This window comes from Mus pahari, chromosome 5, assembly GCF_900095145.1.
Source record: "Mus pahari chromosome 5, PAHARI_EIJ_v1.1, whole genome shotgun sequence".
NCBI classification, from domain to species: Eukaryota; Metazoa; Chordata; class Mammalia; order Rodentia; family Muridae; genus Mus; species Mus pahari.
Window position 1 is genome coordinate 110422106 of NC_034594.1, and position 21719 is coordinate 110443824.

The 21719-nt window shown below is 53.0% G+C and overlaps 1 protein-coding gene across 7 annotated transcripts in view; it reads left to right on the plus strand.

Moving 5' to 3' along the window:
• Kif21b (kinesin family member 21B) overlaps positions 1 to 21719 on the plus strand; it is a 44458-nt gene extending 22739 nt beyond the window's left edge. For 2 of the 7 annotated variants that reach the window (XR_003843870.1, XR_003843871.1), the window contains exons 15-36: positions 1490 to 1689; positions 4296 to 4403; positions 5086 to 5154; positions 5885 to 6117; positions 6275 to 6422; positions 6647 to 6841; positions 6936 to 7037; positions 8022 to 8187; positions 8343 to 8394; positions 8595 to 8652; positions 9431 to 9636; positions 9717 to 9794; positions 11860 to 11973; positions 13844 to 13882; positions 15860 to 15996; positions 16655 to 16835; positions 17892 to 18056; positions 18338 to 18455; positions 18921 to 19091; positions 19561 to 19760; positions 20422 to 20602; positions 20967 to 21719. Coding sequence is in view for 3 of the 7 variants with exons in the window: in XM_029538629.1 (XP_029394489.1) it covers positions 1490 to 1689; positions 4296 to 4403; positions 5086 to 5154; positions 5885 to 6117; positions 6275 to 6422; positions 6647 to 6841; positions 6936 to 7037; positions 8022 to 8187; positions 8343 to 8394; positions 8595 to 8652; positions 9431 to 9636; positions 9717 to 9794; positions 11860 to 11973; positions 13844 to 13882; positions 15860 to 15996; positions 16655 to 16835; positions 17892 to 18056; positions 18338 to 18455; positions 18921 to 19091; positions 19561 to 19760; positions 20967 to 21021 (2795 nt within the window). In the remaining 4 variants the exon portion in view is untranslated. The remainder of the gene's footprint in view (positions 1 to 1489; positions 1690 to 4295; positions 4404 to 5085; positions 5155 to 5884; positions 6118 to 6274; positions 6423 to 6646; positions 6842 to 6935; positions 7038 to 8021; positions 8188 to 8342; positions 8395 to 8594; positions 8653 to 9430; positions 9637 to 9716; positions 9795 to 11859; positions 11974 to 13843; positions 13883 to 15859; positions 15997 to 16654; positions 16836 to 17891; positions 18057 to 18337; positions 18456 to 18920; positions 19092 to 19560; positions 19761 to 20421; positions 20603 to 20966) is intronic. The other 5 variants (XR_003843872.1, XR_003843873.1, XM_029538629.1 and 2 more) reach the window with 3 other exon arrangements.

Genomic DNA, 21719 nt, shown 5'->3' on the forward strand with positions numbered 1-21719 from the left:
TTTTTTGAGACAGAGTCTTGCCATGTAGCCCAGGCTGGCCTTGAACTTGTAGCAATTTTTCTGCCTCAGCCTCCTTGGTGGTAGAACTATAGACAGACAGCACAGACAGTTGCCACTATGCCTCTCTCTCTCTCTCTCTCTCTCTCTCTCTCTCTCTCTCTCTCTCTCTCTCCATCTTATATGTTAAAATCTCCAATCCTTTATCTCCCTAGGCCTGTACTAAGATACCTCCCAACCCCCCACTTCTATATTCAGTTTATAAGACTTCCCAAACTGTGTCTTTTTCTACTGCTCTGCAGCCCTCTGAGCTAGTGATTCATTTCCTCATCCACTTTATTAAGCAAATATTAGCTGAACGGGTATTATAGAGCAGGTGTTATTCTAGGGACTAGAATTGTCTTAGTGTGTAAAACCCCTCTCCTAGAGTGCACGCTCTGGCACAGGTGACAGCATAAAGCAGGATTGCTATCAGGGATGGCACTCCTAAGTATCTTTTTTTCTTTTCTTTTTTTTTTTTTTTTGATATGGCAAGGGGAGGGGACAGGGAGGTTACGGATGGGGTGAGCTAGGCAGGGCATGGAAGGGTACACAGAGAAGGTGAGTGACCTTGGAGTAAGACTTGAAAGAGTAAGTAAGTCAGGCTCTTTCGTGGTGTGTCACAAACAGAAGCAGCACTGGAAAGAACATTCCAGATAGAGGGAACAGAAGCTGTGAAGGCCCCGAGGCAGCTAGGTCCCTGGCATGTTGGTAGAATGGTGGTCTAGACTAGTCGGAGAACAGGCCATGTCTGTCATTGTAATATGTCACCTTGCCTCAGAGAGTTGAGATCAGTGGGCTTAGCAGCAAGTAAGTAAGGGAGTAAGGGTGGAGAGAGAGAGAGAGAGAGAGAGAGAGAGAGAGAGAGAGAGAGAGAGAGAACACAAGAAGCTGAAAAGCATTTTTAAAACATCATTCTTGCAATTGTGTGAGAGGATTAAAGTGGATGCTTAGAAGGCATGTTGGACCAGTGGTAAGATGTGGTTGGGCTCAGGTATCTTAGAGGCTGACTCAGGAGGCCTAGGGGATAAGAGAGCCATCTCAGGATGCCTACCTCAGGCAGGAGGCAATGAGGTTTTCTGAGATGGAGTGAGAGCTGGAAGTTGGGGTGGTCTTGCTCAGGCTTCGATGTGTGGTCCCAGTTCAGGTGGGGGAGTCTGGGTGAGGTGCCAGCTTACTCCCGCTGTAGTTCCACCACAGCGGCTCTTGTTAACGCTCCACTTCCTGCTGGCACCGCCTTTCCAGGGACCGAAGCCTCAGTCTGAAAATACTACACTGAATGTAAGAGCAGGAAAGTTAGGGCAGCTTTGAACCCATGACCTTATTGCTCAAATGAAGAAGCAGGATCAGGGGAGGGGTCAACTGTAAAATCAGACCCCAGCGCCCATCTCCCCCAGTAAGCCCATGTATAGTGGGAGCCCGTGACTCTGACCCTGTTTTCTACTGTCCTCAGGCACTATGGAGTGCTACACGGAGGAGAAAGCCAACAAGATAAAGGCGGATTATGAGAAGAGACTGCGGGAGATGAACCGGGACCTGCAGAAGCTACAGGCTGCTCAGAAAGAGCACGCCAGGCTACTCAAAAACCAGTCTCGCTATGAAAGGGAGCTGAAGAAGCTGCAAGCGGAGGTAGCTGAGATGAAGAAGGCCAAGGTAGGCAGACGGTATGAAGAGTGGGGCCTAGGGACCCATACCGTGTCGTAGAATCCGTATTCCACGTTGAATATCATCACCGCTCTTACGTGAGGATCGTCCACTAAACACACAGCATCACGTGACCCAATCCTGCCCCAGCCACGCGCAGCCTCCTAGCAACCTCATCCCAGTACTGGGTTCATTGCAGACACCCTGCTCATTGCTGCCCCCTGTGTTGGGAAGCTGTACTACAGTTGCCTCCTGTCTGCACAAGGAAGCCTGAAGCCTCATTTGGTACAGGCCTTGCCTCTAATCATAGTAATAATGGGCAGCAAGGCCAGCTCTCATTGTGTTTGTGGAGATTGGTGGCTCAGGGCAGGAAGTTCCTGTTACCAGGGTGTAGTGTTGGGATGCAAATTCTGCCCTTGATGTTCCAAGCTGGTGTGTGTTCTTGGTGGCTCTAGGCTCCCTTTTCTACCTTGACACAACCCACAGGGCACAGTCTGTAGGACCTACTCTATTGATGTTGGCAGCTGAGATCTTGAACTTCTGGTATCTGGTATCTGGGAGGTTTCAGCTCTTGCCTAGGGCTCACAGATCCTTGCCTGTGAATATCCTTTATCGCCCTTGGATCTTCCTGCCCTGGTCCTTAGCTTCTGTTGTCTTTCAGTTCTCCACAGCCCTGGGCTAATAGGCTCTGGGTCTAGACCCCCTAACAAAGCCTGGCAAAGGCGGTTTCCCCTTGGGGACTCAGGACCTGTTAGTAGCTGTGTCTTCACTGCTGTCCTGACTCCTGCTGACCAGTGTGCACAGGAAAGGCAGTTATCCAGTTTAAAGGAAATGGAACTGTACCTAGGCAGGCTCTGTCCCTAAGCAGGCCCAGAGCCTTTATCTGCTGAATCTCTACCTTGCTGAGATCCGCTTAGCATGGCCCCAAAGAGTCCCATGTTCCCTTTCGACTTCAGTGCTTCTGCCCTGTAGACATGAAGCCATTGACAGTAAATGGCACTGGAATTCAAATACCCATAGATCTCTGGGGCCTCTGGGGCCTTTGGTAATGAGCTTTATCCCCAGGCTGTCTGTAGTTCACTGTGACCTGGGCAACTTTGACATGCTTGTCTTAGTTCATGCCCCATCATCCGTCCGTCCGTCCATCCATCTGTCCATGTATCCCCATTCCCCAACCCCAACCTCTTACTGGTGCCTCTTCAGGGTAGTTCCAATCTCTCCTTAGCCAGCTCTCGTCTTGAGTGGATATGACAAAGCTCACAGAGGAACACTCTCATGGGGTTCTGAAACTTGGAAAAAACAACCAAATACTCAAGACATGGTACAAAAGACAGAAGAATTCACACATGTGCATGTTCCTTGTTCTTGGACTCTGAGACTCTTCATCTTAGCTCTGCCCACCTGACTACATTCTTGTGATCCCAGGTGTCTTAGTCAGGGTTTCTATTCCTGCACAGACATCATGAGCAAGAAGCAGTTGGGGAGGAAAGGGTTTATTCAGCTTACACTTTGACACTGCTGTTCATCACCAAAGGAAGTCAGGACTGAAATTCAAGCAGGTCAGGAAGCAGGAGTTGATGCAGAGGCCATGGAAGGATGTTTCTTACTGGCTTGCTTCCCCTGGCTTGCTCAGCTTGCTTTCTTATAGAACCCGGGACTACCAGCTCAGGGATGGCACCACTCACAATGGGCCTCCCACCCTTGATCACTAATTGAGAAAATGCCTTACAGCTGGATCTCACAGAGGTGTTTCCTCCACTGAAGTTCCTTTCTCTGTGATGACTCCAGCTTGTGTCAGTTTGACACAAAACCAGCCAGTATACCAGGTCTACAAATAAAAAAGAAAGAGCCTGAGATTATCCCAGAGGTGCCCTAACAGGGCCCCCCATCCCCGATTCTTCACTAGATAGATAGAAAGAGGATCAGCCAAAGACTACAACCAGAGCCTGTGTCTTCGGGATCTTAACTGGGCGAGGCCCATAGCTTCGGGCTCTTCTGGCAGGCCAGCATAGTCTCCTGTCTTAGAACAGCTGAGCAGCGCTGTCTCAGTCCCAAGGTCCATTTCAGCACTCTCCTGTGCCTGGAGAGTACTCACTCACCCACCTCCCTGGACCGATGGATGCAGCCACACTTGCAGGTCATACGGATGAGCCTGGAGTTGGGAAGTTAAGATGATCCAGGCTCCAAGTCTAGCCAGCCATTCCTAGCTCTGTGACTGTTAGTCATTTTGTCTCAAAAGCTCATTTCTTTCTTTATAAAACAGGAGAGATGTCTTTCTCATATGGGTGTTATAAAGACGGGGCCTGCCATGTGGACAGCTCTCATTATGCCACTGTCACTTTGAGATCGGCCCTGGAATCTTCAGCCAGGCTGAGGATGGGGGCTAGGATAGACGACTGTAAGTGGTCAGGGCAGTTCTTTAGCAGCTTGTCGGTGTATAAATATATCTTAGCCCCTGAGGATGAGTGGGAAGGAAGCCTTATGTTCAGACCCCCAGGAAGGTCTGCCTAGAAGACCACTCTTCTGGCCGGTGCCTCCACTTCCAGCTACTGACTGGGGCATATGGGCCACTCCTGCCCGGCCCTGCTTCACCTCCGTTACCTCTGCCACCCCAGGTAGCCCTCATGAAGCAAATGCGTGAGGAGCAGCAGCGGCGGCGACTGGTGGAGACCAAGAGGAACCGGGAGATTGCTCAGCTCAAGAAGGAGCAACGGAGGCAGGAGGTGAGAGGCCTCTGGGAGCTTTCAGCCACCGGTTATCCTTCTTCCTTCCCAGTTCCTACTGTTCCAAGCGACAAGAGCCACACTTGGAGCAGAGTACAGCCCATCAGAAAGGCAGAGCCACTGTTGGCTTCTGTCCCAAGCCCTACATGTCCAAGAAGATAATTTGAGTCCAGAAAAGGGCAAGAATTTGGCCAAAGTCACCAGCAAAAATCAAACACATAGAGCTCCAGGCCTGGAAGAAATAGGAAGACTGGGCCTCTAGTTCAGATTCATGTTCATGGTAGGAGATGAGACCAAGAGAATTGTCCTTGTGGGCAGGAATTCCTCATGGCCACCCCTGGTAGAAGGGTGTGACTCTGGGTACCATTTTATCTATAGTTTGGCTGTGTGAGAATCACCCCACACAAGAAAATCTAGAGCCTTCAGCTACAGAGCTGCCCACCCTGTCCCGATTCCTGTCTGGACAGAACATGGTTGTACACACCTTTACTCTCAGCACTTGAGGCTGAGGCAGAGGCAGAGGCAGGTGGATCTCTGAGTTCAAGGCCAGCCTCATCTACAGAGTGAGTGAGTTCCAGGACAACCAGGGCTACATGGAGAAACCCTGTCTCAAACCTCTCCCCCACCCCTCAAAAAAAGATTGCTGTTGGTGGCTGAAGGTGGCCCAACCCTTTTCTTTCAGTTTCAGATACGGGCCCTGGAATCTCAGAAGCGCCAGCAGGAAATAGTTCTGAGGAGAAAAACCCAGGAGGTGAGTGCTCTCAATAGGCAGCCCTGGTTCTGATGTTTGCTCTCCTCTGCAGTGTGTGGGGGAGGGGAGAGACCCCATACTTGTGGACTGGAACTTTTTTCATTCAGTGAACATAGCCTTACCAATTTGTAGCACCCAGTGAGAAATGGCTTCTGAACCAATCAGCTGTGCCTAGAGGGCAGAATTCACATCTCATCCTGAGCGCCTAGCTGGTCATTTACAAAAGAGTGAAAAGGGCTAGAGAGATGGCCTAGTCAGGAAATTACTTACCACTTAAGCACAAGGACCTGTGTTTGAACCCCCAACACCTACATTAACAACTGGGGCATGGTCAAGACAGGTGGCTACCAGAGCTTGCTGGCCAGCCAGTCTAGCGAATGGATGAGCCGTAGGGTCATTGGGAGACACTGAGAGACATAAGAGGAACGACAATAGAGCAAGGCACTCCACATCCTTGGGAACACATGTACTTGCACATCTGGATGCACATGGACACATACCCATAAAAGACAGACAGACAGACAGACAGACAGACAGACAGACAGACAGACAGACAGAGGATTTTGTTTATTTTACATCACAGACATCTTGTCTCTTTATAGCCCCAAGCTAGGCCTGCACAGAGCTGCCTCTATTCTCACCAATAGGCTCTATTCTCATTCCAGGCTTCCTGTCCCTCCAGGCCTCCTCGCCCACTGGGTTCCCCTCTTCTTGTCCCCACTATCCCCAGGTTTCTGCACTGAGGCGCCTGGCAAAGCCCATGTCTGAGCGAGTGGCCGGGCGTGTAGGATTGAAGCCCCCCAATATGGATTCGGGGGCTGAGGTGTCTGCCAGCACCACCTCGTCTGAGGCTGAGTCGGGAGCCCGCTCCGTCTCCAGCATAGTGCGTCAGTGGAACCGAAAAATCAACCACTTCCTGGGAGACCACCCTACCGCCACTGTCAATGGCAGCCGCCCAGCCAGGTGAGGAGTCTGAGTGCCCTGTGGGCAGGACCAGGGGGAGGATGTGGGAAGGTCGGTGCCTGGGCTGTCTGCTTCCAGCTCTGGGGAGGGGCCTCAGGAGAGCTGCAGCGAGAGGTTCAGAGCAGTCAGCCAAAGCCCCTTTGCCTCTGCCTCCCAGGAAAAAGTTCCAAAAGAAGGGAGCCAGCCAAAGCTTCAGTAAGGCTGCGAGACTCAAATGGCAGTCCCTGGAACGGAGGATCATTGACATTGTCATGCAGAGAATGACCATCGTCAACCTGGAGGCTGATATGGAGCGTCTCATAAAGGTGGGACCTACCTCCCCATCTCTCCCACCCCATGCTCCACATGTCCCATCACAGTCACTTCTCTGGCTCCTCACTCCTTCCTGTCCCCCACTCTCTGCTCCTCGTGCCTCTTCTGACCTCTGGACAACCCCAGACAGGTGGGCGGCTTGGTGTAGGAGTTGTGGGCAGCCGCTGTGCCTGAGATGCATCTTCTGTCACTATCTCCTTCCCCACCCCATTTCCAGAAAAGGGAGGAGCTCTTCCTCCTCCAGGAGGCACTGCGGAGGAAGCGGGAGCGCCTGCAGGCTGAGAGCCCAGAGGAGGAGAAGGGGCTACAGGAGCTGGCTGAGGAGATCGACGTGTTGGCAGCCAATATTGACTACATCAACGACAGCATCACTGACTGCCAAGCCACCATCGTGCAGCTGGAGGAGACCAAGGTACCCCTAGGACCCGACCTGGCTGGGGTGGGCTGGGAGCCCTGAATGTGTGGACAGCCGTGTGTGATGCAGTGTCTGCTTTTTGCTCTCAAAGGAGGAGCTGGACTCAACAGACACATCAGTGGTCATTAGCTCCTGCTCTCTGGCTGAAGCCCGCCTACTGCTAGACAACTTCCTCAAGGCGTCCATTGACAAGGTGAGCTGGCAGCTCTCCTGGCACGAGACAGGCATCGCATACCCTGGTAGTGAAGTCCACGGGTTTGGCTCCTTCCCACCTGCGTCATTCACAGGCTGGGACAAGCTACTGAATCTGCAAGCCTCAAGTTCTGCGACTATAAAAGCCAAACGTTGACAATACAGAACTTGTAGCTGGTTGTACAGCTGCACGTAGGGGCTTGGCACACGACAGAGCTTCAGTTAAGGGTGTCCTGGCCCAGGTGCGTCCAGGGCAGGACTGGGCTTGGGTCTGTTGGAGGCAGAGGGAGAAGTGTATACATTAGGAATCGGGGAACAGGAAACAAAAGTTACATTCCACCCTCTGCCTACCAGAACGTCACAAGTCTTTTGGGCCCTTCTCCTTAATCAGTGGCCAGTGAATATGTTTCCTTCTGTCCTAGGACCTGAATCTTGGGGACAGACACCAGCCAGTGTACATATAGTTAACTGGAAAGAAGTTGGGAGGCCACCCTGCCTGACTCTTAGCCGAACCCTCAGTTGCCCCTCAGTGTTGCTTATGTCTTAGGGTACTGTGTTGATGTTCGAGGGTTGTTTGACATTGATAAAATGTCGCAGACAGAGTGGCTGGTGCAAAAGGGCTTTACTATGTCTAAGATCCAAGTGTCAGAAGGGTGGTTTTTCCTGTAGCCTCCCTCCCTGGCCATTGTATCCTCCCCATGTCTTGACATGATCTTCTGTGTAGCTTGTCATGATCTATTATAAGGACACCAGTCATACTATATTAGGGACCACCCTATGACCTCATACCATCCTGGCTCCCGCTCTAAAGGACCTGTCTCCAAGTACAGTCACATTTTGAGGTAACAGAGGTTGGGACTTGTGCTTATGAATAACAGAGTATATGCTAAGGTAACAGTCGCCAATGTGTATATAGGAATCTAGGGGCTATAGCATCAACCACAGAGTGGAAAGAGTAAGCCCAAGCTTTGTTCTTGGCCTGCAGGGACTTCAAGTAGCACAGAAGGAAGCCCAGATCCGGCTGCTAGAAGGACGACTAAGACAGACAGACATGACAGGCTCTTCCCAGAACCACCTGCTCCTAGACGCTTTGCGTGAGAAGGCCGAGGCGCACCCCGAGCTGCAGGCCCTCATCTACAATGTGCAACATGGTATGCATAAGGATAAGGAAGTTCCCCTGCCTCGGGATTACCTCAGAAGCCTTGGTCTGAGCCTACTGGGAGGTGCCAGAGGGAGGCCATGTCTCCTTTCCCCATTCTCTGATGGGGTCTCTCAACCTCCTTCTTTCCTTCCCTCCCTCCCTCAGAGAACGGCTATGCAAGCACCGATGAGGAAGTTTCGGAGTTCTCTGAGGGGAGGTGAGTTTTCAAGCAGCGAGTCAGAGGCTGCCTCACACCATGCACTGGGGGTGGGGGTGGGGGTGGGGGTGGAGGAGGGGTCGCCATAGGGCCCCAGGGCTGAACTTGGATTTGCAGTCTCTTTGGGTCCCAGATGTCTAAGTCCTAGAGAGAAAGAGTGTAACTAGCATGGTCCTAAACTTTCTTGGCTTCTTCCCTAGCTTTTCCCAGTCATTCACCATGAAAGGCTCCACCAGCCACGATGACTTCAAGTTCAAGGTAAGCCTTGCTGGAAAACAGGCTACAGGTTTATCGGGGCCAACGTCCCAACCCGATCTCTGTGACTGTAGTTCCACGCCCCGAGCCTCAATTCAATTTTATCCTCATCAGGAATGGAGGTGCCAAGAAGGATCTTGCCTGGAATTGGGGGCGGGGAAGGAAGAACTAACCTGGAATTTGCTATGTAGACCAGGCAGCCCACTCTTTTCAAGACGGGAGACGTGACTACAACAACTAAGAAGCTTCTCTACCTCATGACATGACATGACACAGGGACCCTGCTTTGCAGGACATCTCCTTCCCCAATGAAGACTCAGGGTCAACGCTGACTCCAGGCCCCTGGTTATCTTTACCCCAGCTGTTTGTTCAACCACAGGAAAGGGAACAGGAGGAGAGTGTTCTTAACAGCAAGGGGTTAGTGATTAGAATGGCCCAACACTCAAGGCTTATTAAAGTCAGACTCAGGAAGCTGCAGACCGCCGTGAGTGTTGAGTTGTGCCTAGTCCCAGGCGAGCTGACTGGAATTCAGTCTGGACACTGCAGTTTGCGTAGTCCAGCTAATGGCTTCCATCAGCAACTCTCCCTCAGGCCGGGCAGTATCATTTTTTTCAGAATTCACCCACCTCTCCTTCCTGTGCTATGTTCTGCTTATTTCCCCCTAGAATCTCAGCCTCCTGTGTGCCTGGGATGGCAGATCTGTGGCATTGGGCCAAGCACTCACTTTCCCTTTATGGTCCATCAGTTGGGCAAATTGGTTCACTCAACCCTCCTTTCCTAGGGTGAACCCAAGCTGTCTGCGCAGATGAAGGCTGTGTCTGCGGAGTGCCTAGGACCCCCACTGGACAGCTCCACCAAGAACATCACCAAGTCCCTGGCCTCCCTTGTTGAGATCAAAGAGGATGGGGTGGGCTTCTCTATCCGTGACCCCTACTACCGGGACAAGGTCTCTCGCACCGTCAGCCTGCCCACCAGGGGCAGCACTTTGTAAGAAGGGGGATCCAGGTACCTGGGATCAAGGCGGGCAGAAAGTTAGGTCTCAGATTTACCGGAACCTTCTTTTCCAGCCCTCGGCAATCTCGAGGTGCCACGGACACATCCCCTCTGACCCGAAGGAAGTCTTATGACCGAGGGCAGCCCATCAGGTAAGAGCGTCTTCTAGAATCTTCTCCAGAGACTTAGAATGGCTATGAGATTCTTCTCTGTGGACCATCATCATACACACTTGCTGTGGCCCAGGTGGCCTTGGTCATTCAGCTTTGCTGTGGACCCTGGCCAACCATGTCAGGTATGGGCTCAAGAGATGCCGTCTCTTTCCACAAGGCCCCTGGAAGCACATAGCTAAACCACCGGCCAGAAACTCCCAGTGCGCACTCTACCTGGATGGCTTGCAGCAGCTTGGATGGTGTTGTCCAAATGAGCTTTAGCCTCTTTTTGTGGTCTTAAATCCTTCGTAGTTTCCATTCTTTTGAAGGCTTCCTTCTATGAGGGAAGCTCAGACTATCAGGGAAGTCGCACTGGAGTCTCCAGCTAGTCAGACACACAGGGGCCCAGCTCTGTAGCGTTCCCACACACATGACCCTTTATGGCCCGACAATCATGTACTTAATCTTAAGAAGTTTGGTGATCTTTCCAGCTAAATAGTGAGGTATTAGGGCTCAGAGAAACCATTGCAGCCTGCCTTGCTGAGAGGCAGGACAAGAACCTGCCCCAGATGCCAGCTTCCCGTCTTTACCAAAGCAGATGCCCATAGCACTGGCTTGCATGTGGTGCTGGTGGAGAGGAGTTGAACGGACACCAACCCTGAATGGACCCTGACAAACTTCATCTTCAGAGAACACACTGAAGTTATGGTCTGAGGGTGAAGCTAAACTCTAAGGGTGAAGTCTATCCAAAGGGAAGGGTATGAATGTAATGACAGCTTTCCCAAGAGAGGAATGAGCAGACCAGCAAGGTCTTCCTTGAAGGAACTGTCATTTCTCCTGGTTCATGCATACTGAACACTGAATCGGTGAATCAGACTCACTGGTCTCAGGGAGGATGAGGGCCGTGTTCCTGTGGGGAGATGACTGTGATGTCACCATCAACATCAGATCTTTTATTAGGTCTGTCTCTATTAAAAGGCACCCCAGTTACAGGATGCTATTGCTTGTTCGTACTGAGCTCAACCACAACACTGTGGCGCCAAGGAAGCTTGTGTAACCTTTCCCAGCTCTCGAATGCTTAGCAACATCCAAGAGCACTGTCCCATTATGCATGCCTTGGGACCAGTTCAGTAATCAAACCCACCAGATTGGGCCTGGTAGCCCACACCTGTAATCTTCGCACCCAGGAAATAGAAGCGGGAGGATCATTTGCAAAGTCAGGGCCAGTCTGGTCTTCATGGTGAGATCATGTGTCACAGCACAAACAAAAATCAAAAGCACCGTTAAGAAGCACAGAAGGCAACAATAAATAAAGGTCGCAAGCAAGGTACCTGCTTCCAGGGTCGGGGTGGAAACAACCTCTGCAAGAAGCACGCGTGCCAGTCACTCAGAATTTTCACTACGCTGCTTTGTCTAAGTCTGAGATTCACACAGAAAATGACTGTGGGATTGCAAGCAGATTCCAAATAGTAGGTGAATCTCCCAATACGCCTCCAAATACACCATGAGGAAGTGATTTTTTTTTTCTTTTGGTTTTTTCGAGACAGGGTTTCTCTGTGTAGCCCTGGCTGTCCTGGAACTCACTCTGTAGACCAGGCTGGCCTCAAACTCAGAAATCCACCTGCCTCTGCCTCCCAAGTGCTGGGGTTAAAGGTGTGCGCCACCACGCCTGGCTTGAGGATGTGATTTTTAAGAACAGCATCTAGGGGCTGAAGAGATGGCTCTGTGCTTAAGACCACAATCTGGTCTTCCAGAAGCCCTGGGTTCAACTCCCATCTCTCATGGGCCTCACTGCCTGTAACTCGAGTTCTAAGGTATTTGGTGCCCTCTTCTGGCTTCCTCGGGCACCGCACACACATTGTGCATTGACACCCACCCACACCAAATCAAATCAAATAAATATTTTAAAAGAACAGCTTCTAGGATCTTGACTGGGGCCAAGCAGGTCTGAGGTCACTAACACAACAGGCTCCATCCTCTGGGGCTCCCCTGGTGGGAAAGGAGCCAGGGGGACTTTTGGGCAAGGGTCTGATTACCTATGACTCTCTCTGCCCTCATTTCCCAGATCCACAGACATGGGATTCACACCTCCCTCATCACCTCCCACGCGGCCCCGCAACGACCGCAACGTCTTCTCTCGTCTCACCAGCAATCAGAGCCAGGGCTCAGCACTGGACAAGTAAGGGCCTGTGGAGAGCCAGGGAAGGAAGGGAGGGAGCCTGTGGGGCGGGTTAAGTGGGTAGACTCAAGCCCTCCTGTTCCGGCTCCTCTGAGCCATGAGGCCCTGACAGTAGCATCTTTTGTGTACTGACCAAGGGTCTCTCCTTCCCCTCAAGCATGCTGGGATGCCAGGAAAGGACAAGAGGGAAGTTACCTCACCAGGGTGGGACAATCAGAGTCAGGCGTGGTGGCCTTGTGAGGCAAGCATACCAGAGGTTACTCTAAAGTACCCCTTTTAACTGCTTCTGCTATCTTTGCTGTTCTTAGAAGCCCTTTCTTTACTGTTCTACCTGATTGCAAGAGCTTTACACAAGGCTCCATGGTCCTTGAGCACTGTCCAGCAAGCAGAGACCTCTGGGTCAAGCCTCACCTGCAGCTGTCCTGCAGCTCCTGTTGCTATGCTACAGTTGCTATAGGGTCATTCTGTTCACAGACATCCTTATATTCAGAAGGTCCTTAACGTTGCTCTGCAGTCTGCTGTACATGCATAACTCCATTTGAACTGTCAGTCAACCCAAGGATGATCTGTCCTCCCAGGTTTGCATAAGAATACGGGCCATAGCAGAGCCCAAGGACTCTTGCCTCGGCTCAGAGTCTGGGGTTGCTGACTCTAACCGAATAACTCTGACAGTGGAACTTTGCCTTGGGGTAAACCCCATCATTCCTGATTTCACCTCTGTGCCCCCCCCAAGCCCACTGTGACCATCTTCAGTTCTGTAGCTCCCCAAAGGACACCTTCCTTTTCCCCTAAAAGCTTTCCTTCCATGAGGAGCAATGATGTTGTGACCCTCAGGGGAGCCTAAACTGTAGACTGCTTGCTGTACATGATAAATGCTCTGCCCGGTCTCTCGCATATACATAAGTACCCCCCTTCTGGCTCGAAATGCTGCTCCCTAGATAATAAGACCATGAAGGCAGACCCAGAAGGTCAGCATCCTGACACTCCTTCCCCAGGCTTGCTTCAGCTCAGCAACTACTGAAGGGGCTGTGGGTCTGTCTGGCCCTCCTTATCATAATACAGTTCTCTCCCCCAGTGCCATGCAATTGACTTGACAGGTCACTGTTTATTATTTATTTCTTTATTCTGTTTTTGAAACAGGGACTTGCCATGTCTCTAGACTAGAAAACCCTGTTCTTCTGCTTTAGCCTCTTGGGTGCTAGGATTACAGGCATGTGCCACGGCATCCAGCTTAAACGGGTCTAGCTTCTGTCCTTCCTTCCTTTTTCTTCTCTCTCTCTCTCTCTCTCTCTCTCTCTCTCTCTCTCTCTCTCTCCTTTTCCCAAGAATTGGGCTAGGATCCTGCCCATCCTAGCCTGGTCTCCAGGCTTTGGGCCTATCCACTGGTCCCATCTTGGGACCCACATGCAACAGACTTAGCTTCTAGACGTGGTCTCAGTGAGGGAAGAGCAGCAGGGCTGCTTTGCGACCTTGGGCAGGCTTGTGCATTGCTGAGGTGATGCAATTGGCCCCAGCTTATGCAGTGTGGGCCAACCAGAGAGCTTGGAACTAGCAAAGAGACCTGGAACCATCTTCCCAAGAGTGGACTAGCCTCCCACACCTCTTGTGACTCCCTCCTCACCCCTACCCTGCTAGCTGAGAGACCCCCTGGTGGCCCACTGCTGGAGGACTCTCCCAGCTCCCAGGCCAGTTTGTCCCCACCCCAACCCCACCACTCTCCTCGAAGGCCTTCTTCCTCTGCCTCTCTCTGCCTTCCCTGAAGAGAATAACCGCCCTCTGACCTCCCTGCGCTGTTGCTGCCGCTGCTCCCGCCATTCCTACGTGTGTTTTCCTCTCTCCCCTAATCCAGCTAATTTTCTGCCCTTCCCAGGTCTGATGACAGCGACTCCTCTTTGTCGGAGGTCCTGAGGTACACACAGAATGTCTCTCGTGTTTGACTCCCCTCCCGCTCTCTTCTCCTCTTTGCCTCATGCTGTACCAGCCCCTCCTGCCTGTACACCTGTCCTCCGCATGCAGCCCTCCTCTCCCCGACCCTGCCTCTTCCACATCCTGGTCCCTCCTGAGATCTCCTCTCGCCCCATGGTTCCTCCCTCTCATGGTGACCCCATGGCCTCAGACTATGCAATGCCTGGCTAGAGCTCAGGGCTTGTGGTGGGGGAGGGGGCAGTTGCTTGTGGCTAGCCCTGTTCTCTTTGCCCCCCGCCCCCAGCCCCGGGCAAGGTGGGGACATGGAAGCCTGGGTCGGGACGGAGGTGTAGCAGAGCTTTGCAGAGCGAGAGGTACCACGCGGACCGTGTCAGCCTGCTAGTCCTTTGTTGAGTGTCAGTGGCTCTGGGGGCTGTGCTTGCGGTTCTTTGTAAGTTAGCTTGTGTTGGTGGCTGAATCTTACAAACTTCAGCTCCGAGGGAAGCAGTACCCTGCTTATATCTCTTAGCATGCAGTGTGTGGGTGTCTCCTCCCCCAGCCCATGGGACAACCAGAGGCTGGTCCCTCAAGCCTACTGAGCACAGATCCCCCCACAGCAAGGGGTAAGACTTGGGACCCTGGCGGCAGAGGGCTCTCTTCTAAAGGCCGAGAGCTCCCTCTAGCTCTCCACCCATGCTCTCTGCTCACCATGCTCTGTCCCGTGGTTAGCATCCTCCTGTGCGGTGAGGCCTTGCCAGCAGCTGTTACCTGTATGCAACATGCCAGCCTCTTCACAGTGCAGGCTCTTGGTGAGACACTTTCACGGCCATCTTGGCCTAACTCAGCCTAAACTGGGATCCCAAGTCAGGAGCAAAAACATGTGTTCATCTGGCAAGTAGGCATGCCTGACTAGTATTCTGGTGTTGCACCAGCCACACGCAAGTCTGCCATGCTGTGTAAAAATGCCACAAGTGGGATCTCGGCCATCTGGTAAACCCCAAGCCACTGCCCACCTGCCAGTCACAGCGTTGTCTTTTGAACAGCTTGAATGTGGTTTTAGATGTAACCTGGCTGGGTCTCATCCCAAAGCACCTTCCTGAGAAAGACAGAGCCGTCATCAGAGCCCCAGGAGGTAGATATACCAAAACCCTCAAGCTGACCCAGCTTTATTCTTGCTCGTGGAGCTCTGTGCAGAACAAGCAGGTGCCATTCCGGGTCCAGGCAGGCTAGTTTGAGAGAGGCCCGAGCATCCCAGCCCCAAGATGGGCTATGGTCCCCTAAGGTTATCTATCCCTTTGAGGTTTTGGAGGGGGGCACTATTGGTTGGTTGGTTTGTGTTTGGTAAGGTTTTGCTACATTGCCAGGCTGGCCTTAAGCTCCTTTTGTAGACCAGTCTGGCCTCAAATTCACAGCAATCCCCCTGCTTGAGCCTACAAAGGGCTGGGATAACAGTGCTGATCTATCCCTTTGTAAGTGATAGGCACAGGCTTGACTATGTTGGTCCAGCTAGGGGCTCTTTGTAGATGTCCATCTACCTCACTGCTGGAAGGTGCCAGCCCCAGAACGCCGGCTGGCCGTGAAATACGGGGAGGGTAACTTGGATGTCCTTCCCTCTCTCCTTCCCTCCCCCCATTTTTGATCACCAAAGAAGCATGCAGGCTGCTGGGAACTACAGAGGCCTGTTCTAACACGTGGGCCTCTGCCCTGCCCCACCAGAGCTGGCTGCATGCTTATCTCTGGCTTCAGGTTAGGTAGCCCTTCCCACCCTGTCCCTTCCAGCTCGCCTGGCATGGGCATCTCCTGCAAGGATGGCAGCCACAGCTCTCTCTGGCTCTCAGACAGTGGTGATGTTTTGTTAGCAGCCTCAGTCTCTCTCATGAGTCATTGACCCCTCTCAGCCCAGATCCCTCTCTTCCATGTGCCTCAGTCAGCCTGGCCCCTTGGCTGACTGGCAAATCCTCTCTCCCTCTCTCCCGGGAAGGGGCATCATCACCCCCATTGGCGGAGCCAAGGGAGCGCGGACGGCCCCGCTGCAGTGCGTCTCCATGGCCGAGGGTCACACCAAGCCCATCCTCTGCCTGGATGCCACCGATGAGCTGCTTTTCACAGGATCCAAAGGTTCGTGGAGACTTGAGGGGCCAGCGGTGTTAGGCTCGGAGCTCACACACCCAACCACACCCCTGGCTGAGCCTTCCCTCCCATGCGATCTGTTGGCTCTACCATGACCCCATTCCTCCAGGCCACCTCTTTAGAAGCTTCTCTGATGTCCCAACATCTCAACTCTCTAAAACCATCACTTCCTCCCCAATATTACCCAACACCCACGTCATCTCTGCAGGCGCACCCAGGCAGTTCCTCTGCTCTCAGCATAGAAGTTTATAGTCCTACAACCAAGTCACCACAAAAACCTTAAAGCTTTGACCAGAAGAAAGAACAAGTTTGTATCAGACATACATAATAGGAAACTTGTGTATACATATGTGAATATATATATATATATATATATATATATACACATTTACACACAGAGATATGAAGAGTTAACTACCACTGAGGTATGATTGGCTCCAAGGTTTTTCATGTTTTCTTCATACTTGGCCATTTAATAAGCAGATTTGTAGGAATTTTGTGTCAGCCCAGGACACCTCACAACGGTCAGAGAACTCACCGTTATTTAGAGCTCTCGGCCCTTTCTTGGTCTCCTGAGTTTTTATGAGACTACACAGGCATGAGGCATGCTTCTCCCTCAGACTTGTCTCTTCTCTGTCTCTGGCAGACCGTAGCTGCAAGATGTGGAACCTGGTGACGGGGCAGGAGATTGCAGCTCTCAAGGGCCACCCCAACAATGTGGTTTCTATCAAATACTGCAGCCACTCGGGGCTGGTGTTCTCTGTGTCCAGCTCCTACATCAAGGTGTGGGATATCCGGGACTCAGCCAAGTGCATTCGGACACTCACGTAAGTCTACCACTACTTGAGAATAGTGCTTCCTTCCCTGCTTCGGTGACCATTAAGCACAGCCTGATTAGGTGGGCACGAAGATCCTTGATAGCCCATATATTTGCTTTGGCTCCCAGGGGTGGGAGGTAAGTGGCTTGGGGGACAGTTTCTGAACAGCAAGCTGTGAGCCTTTGGCCTACCTTTGTCTCAGTCCTCCAAGCTCAACCATTTGAGATGGACTGCATAGATCCCAAGGAATCCAAAAGACCAGCAGATGGCAGCATCCTCCAAAGCCAGGCCACACAGATGCGCCACCCAGCACGGCCCTGCTTGTAAGGACACAAACCCTCCAGAAGTCAGGTTTTGTCCTTATGTGTCCACTATAAATCACAAATTGTTTAGTTTGACAGTTGGAAAACAGACACAGAGGGTATTTAGGGACCTGAGTTTATTCTGCATGATGCAGTAGTCACAGATAATGTCACGCATTTGACTGAACCTACAGAATATAGAACACCCAGAGTGAGCCCCGCTGTATGCGATGAGCTTGGGTGATGCTGGGTCCGTTATTAGGTCCATGTGCTGTAGCACAGGCTGTACTGTGGGGCGCAGGGCGCTGACAGTGGGAGAGGCCATGCACATTGGGAAAGAAAGACATGTATGAGAAAGCTCCACCTTCCACCCAGTTCTGCTGTAAGCCTAAAGCTGTCCTTATTTATAGATATCGTTATTTGTTTATTTATTTGTTTGTTTGTTTATGTTAATGAAGTCTGGGGGCGGGGATGAGGAAACGGAGAAGTTAAATGATCTCTACATGAACCAGCCAACTTCAGAGCCTGTCCCTGGACTCTTATAGTCTATTCAAACCCACACTGACAGGTCATAGAGAAATGTCGGGTTGAGTCAAGCTCTCCCCTAGGCCCTGCTTCTAGGGGAAGCTGTTCTGCCCAGGTAGGGAAGGAGGCATCCCAGAAGTGGCATTTCTGAGCTGGCCTGCGTGATGTTTCTTCGTTTCCTGGCCTTTGTGGGTAGATTCTTCTGACCTCTGGCTTTGCTTTTTCCCCCTCTGGCTAGGTCCTCAGGCCAGGTGATCTCAGGAGATGCCTGCATAGCCACCTCCACCCGCGCCATCACCAGTGCCCAGGGGGAACATCAGATCAACCAGATGGCCCTCAGCCCCTCAGGCTCCATGCTATACGTTGCCTCTGGCAATGCCGTCCGCATCTGGGAGCTCAACAGGTCGGTGAAATAGCTGGAGAAGAGGCCCAGGGAAGGTCCACAGGCCTCTGCATGGGGTGGCCCGCTCCTGGGTGGGCAGAACCTCAACTGTGCCTCCAGTCCTCCATTCGATGACCTTGTCCCTCTGCCGCTGAAAATCTTGGTCCTTGATCTTGCTTTGGAGGGGAGACAGAGTAGACTGGGCAGGAGTATCTGCTCCAGATCAGATCCCCTCCAGACCCCTGATCCGACGTAAGTGCCCTCTGACCCACTGTCCCTGCCTGGGTCTCTCCCCACGGCAGGTTCCAGCCCATTGGCAAACTGACTGGCCACATTGGCCCAGTGATGTGCCTGACAGTCACCCAGACTTCAAACCAGCATGACCTCGTGGTGACGGGCTCCAAGGACCACTATGTGAAGGTACCTACAACTGCCTTGACACGAGCTGTGACCACCTCTGCTCTGAGGCCTGAGTGGTGCTGTTTACCGGGAACACATGAAACCCAGTGAGACTTATGGGAACGGCCGCTCAAGAGGGTGTCTTGGAGAAGACAGGAAGATGTGTGTAGATAGAATTATTCTGTAAATGGTGAAAAAAAAAAAAAAAAACCGACCTCAGTGTGTGAGGAATGCAGGTAGAACCTCTGAATGGGAGATGATGCGACCGTTAAAATGATAGATTGGGGAAAATACAAAGTACACAGGACCCAGTGATTTGGTTTGCTCTCTGTGGGTCTGGTTGGACACTTCGGTAGCCAGAAAGTAAAAAGAAGCAAATAAATGGAGATGGGGTGATGGGACTATGGCAGTGTCCTTCCCACAGTGCTCCAGGCCTGCCCCTATGGATCATGCCTCTATCTGAGCTCTGCCCCTCCTCCTCTGCAGATGTTTCAGCTCGGTGACTGTGTGACAGGCACCATTGGCCCAACCCACAACTTTGAGCCCCCTCACTATGATGGTATCGAATGCCTAGCCATCCAAGGAGACATACTGTTTAGTGGCTCCAGAGACAATGGCATCAAGAAGTGGGACCTGGACCAGCAGGAGCTCATCCAGGTTCGGGGAAGGGGGGGAGGAGTGTGCCAGGGCAAGGCCGCAGGCAGACCTTAGCAGAGCCCCTCCAAGACTGCCTGCTGTCTACCCTCTTCCCTGCTGTCCCCACGCCCCTCTCCCTGCAGCCTGTGGGGATTCCGTTGGGGCCCTCCATTCCCTGCTCTTAACAAAGCCCTTGTGCGAAGTTCTTTGTGGGAGCACTTGACATTAGCCTAACTCTTCTGTGGGCCCAAGATTTCTCCAGCGGCACAGATTTAGACTCTCGAATATGGGAACTGAGGAGAAGAACCCATCTGGGCTTTTGAATCCTCTCAGCCTGGCTCCGGGGAATGGTAGGGTCCGTCTGCATGATTGAGCTACCCGGAGCCAGGCGGCATCCCTCCACGGCTAGCAGGAGGGCTGGTGTGCTCCTGGGACCCTGGGGCAGGCCCTCTCCCTTCCCTACACCTTATCAGCCCCGGTCCTTCCACAGCAAATCCCCAACGCTCACAAGGACTGGGTGTGCGCCCTGGCCTTTGTACCCGGCCGGCCCATGCTGCTGAGCGCCTGCCGGGCCGGCTTCATCAAGGTCTGGAATGTGGACAACTTCACACCCATTGGTGAGATCAAGGGCCACGACAGCCCCATCAATGCCATCTGCACCAACAGCAAGCACATCTTCACGGCCTCCAGGTAGGTGCTAGGCAGAGAGAGCCGCTTTGCTCCCCTCCGAGAGTGACCAAGTTGACAACTGTCTCAGGGCTCCGCAGCTGTCCCTACACACAGATCCGATTCACAGAGCCGAACCCCATCAGGCACTCCTCTCTATACCTACTGCTCATCTTCACTGAGCACTCGGCACCCAGTGTCCTGGGTGCTGCACTCGGCACCCAGTGTCCTGGGTGCTGCACTCGGCACCCAGTGTCCTGGGTGCTGCACTCGGCANGCACTCGGCACCCAGTGTCCTGGGTGCTGCACTCGGCACCCAGTGTCCTGGGTGCTGCACTCGGCACCCAGTGTCCTGGGTGCTGCACTCGGCAGGGGATCAGGGAGCCACTGGGCCCCAGGCCGGGACTTACCCCCCCACCCCCCAGCGATCCCAATCGATCTCACCCCTGCGCAAGGGCTAAGGACTTCCCCGCGCAGGAGCTAGGGACTGCCCCGCCGCTCCCACACCTCTGCCCCTCCAGCTGTAGCTCTGGCCCCTGTGCAGGCAGTATCAGACCCTCTATCCCAGGGACACTACTCAGCCGGGTTTCTTCTTTTCTCTCCTTGTTCCCACCATGTCCCTTCTCTCCCCTCCCATCTCTCCTACCTCTCTTCTCTGCCTCTACCTCCCCTCCCCCTCAAATAGTGACTGCCGGGTAAAGCTGTGGAATTACGTCCCTGGACTCACCCCCTGCCTTCCTCGACGAGTCCTGGCCATAAAGGGCCGCGCCACCACCCTGCCCTGACCCTCCCCTTCCTCTCTCACTCTTCCCCTCTTGCCATTTCCTGTCTTTCCCCTCCACCTCGATCTGAGCTGCTTCTTCACGGTATGAGCCTGTTTTACTCTTAACCTCTTACTTCATGCCCTGCCTGGCCCCACAGATCACCCTCCCCGACCCTCTTGCTAGCATGAGCAGTGGGCCAGAACCCTAAGACAGGGGGAGGCATTCAGGCCTGGACACAACACAACAGGAAAGTCCGGGACACCAGTCTTGCAGGGTCTTGAAGAGCATGGCCTGGGCCCTCCCCTTGCCCAGTACCCTTCCCGTGAGGTCCTCACTGGTCCTAAGCAGCAGCTGCCTTAGCTCAGCCATATGTGAGGGAGGTGGGAAATCTGCCCAACCTTTGCTTTGGGGAGCAACCAGCAGGGTCCACACCCACAGCTGAGCAGCCTCCCTCTGTCCTCCCCAGTGACCTGACAGTGAAGTTCTGGAGCATACGGCGACTACCAGTGGCCCACCCTTGAAGTTAGAACTAAAGGTGGGGAGACCGGCAGATCAGACCCAGCAGCCTACCCAGCACTGAAGGAAGCTGTGGCCCGACCTTACCAGACCAGCCAGGTTCACCGGAGTACAGAGGGTGTGGCTCCTCTCTGCTTCCTCCACCACCCCCTCTGTCCCTCCCCTGCCTCCTGAGAAAGACGAGGTGGAGGAGGGACACAAGCTGTGAAGCCAAAGGGCACGATTCCCCAGCCGCTGCCCCACCTGTTCCCTGCCATCCTTTCCACCGGCCACATCGTCTCCTGCTGAGCCAGCCCTGCCCCTCCCCCAGGCCCTCAGCCTCGGGTGAGACAGCAGGGTGAAGCAGGGAGAAGCCCCCATCTATCTTCCAGTGAACTAGCCTCCTCTGTGTCTCCTAGCCCCACCTCCGGAGCCGCTTCACCTGCCTCTGAGCCCACCAAGGTAGTTCTCAGGTAACCATGGAAACCAGATGTAAGCAGCTGAGTCCCGCCGGCTCACCCACAGCCAATCCCAGTGGGGCCCGGCCCAGTCTATCCGTGAAGTTCTCTTCTGCTGGGGCCTCAGTGGAGCTGCTTAAACAGTTCCTTTGGGGAGAAAGAAGGTCAGCAGCACTACAGTCATTTAATATATTGATCTTTATTTTTGTGCTCTGCTTGTTTGCCTCCTGGAAACTGACTTGAAGTTTCTTCCCATTCTTCCCTCC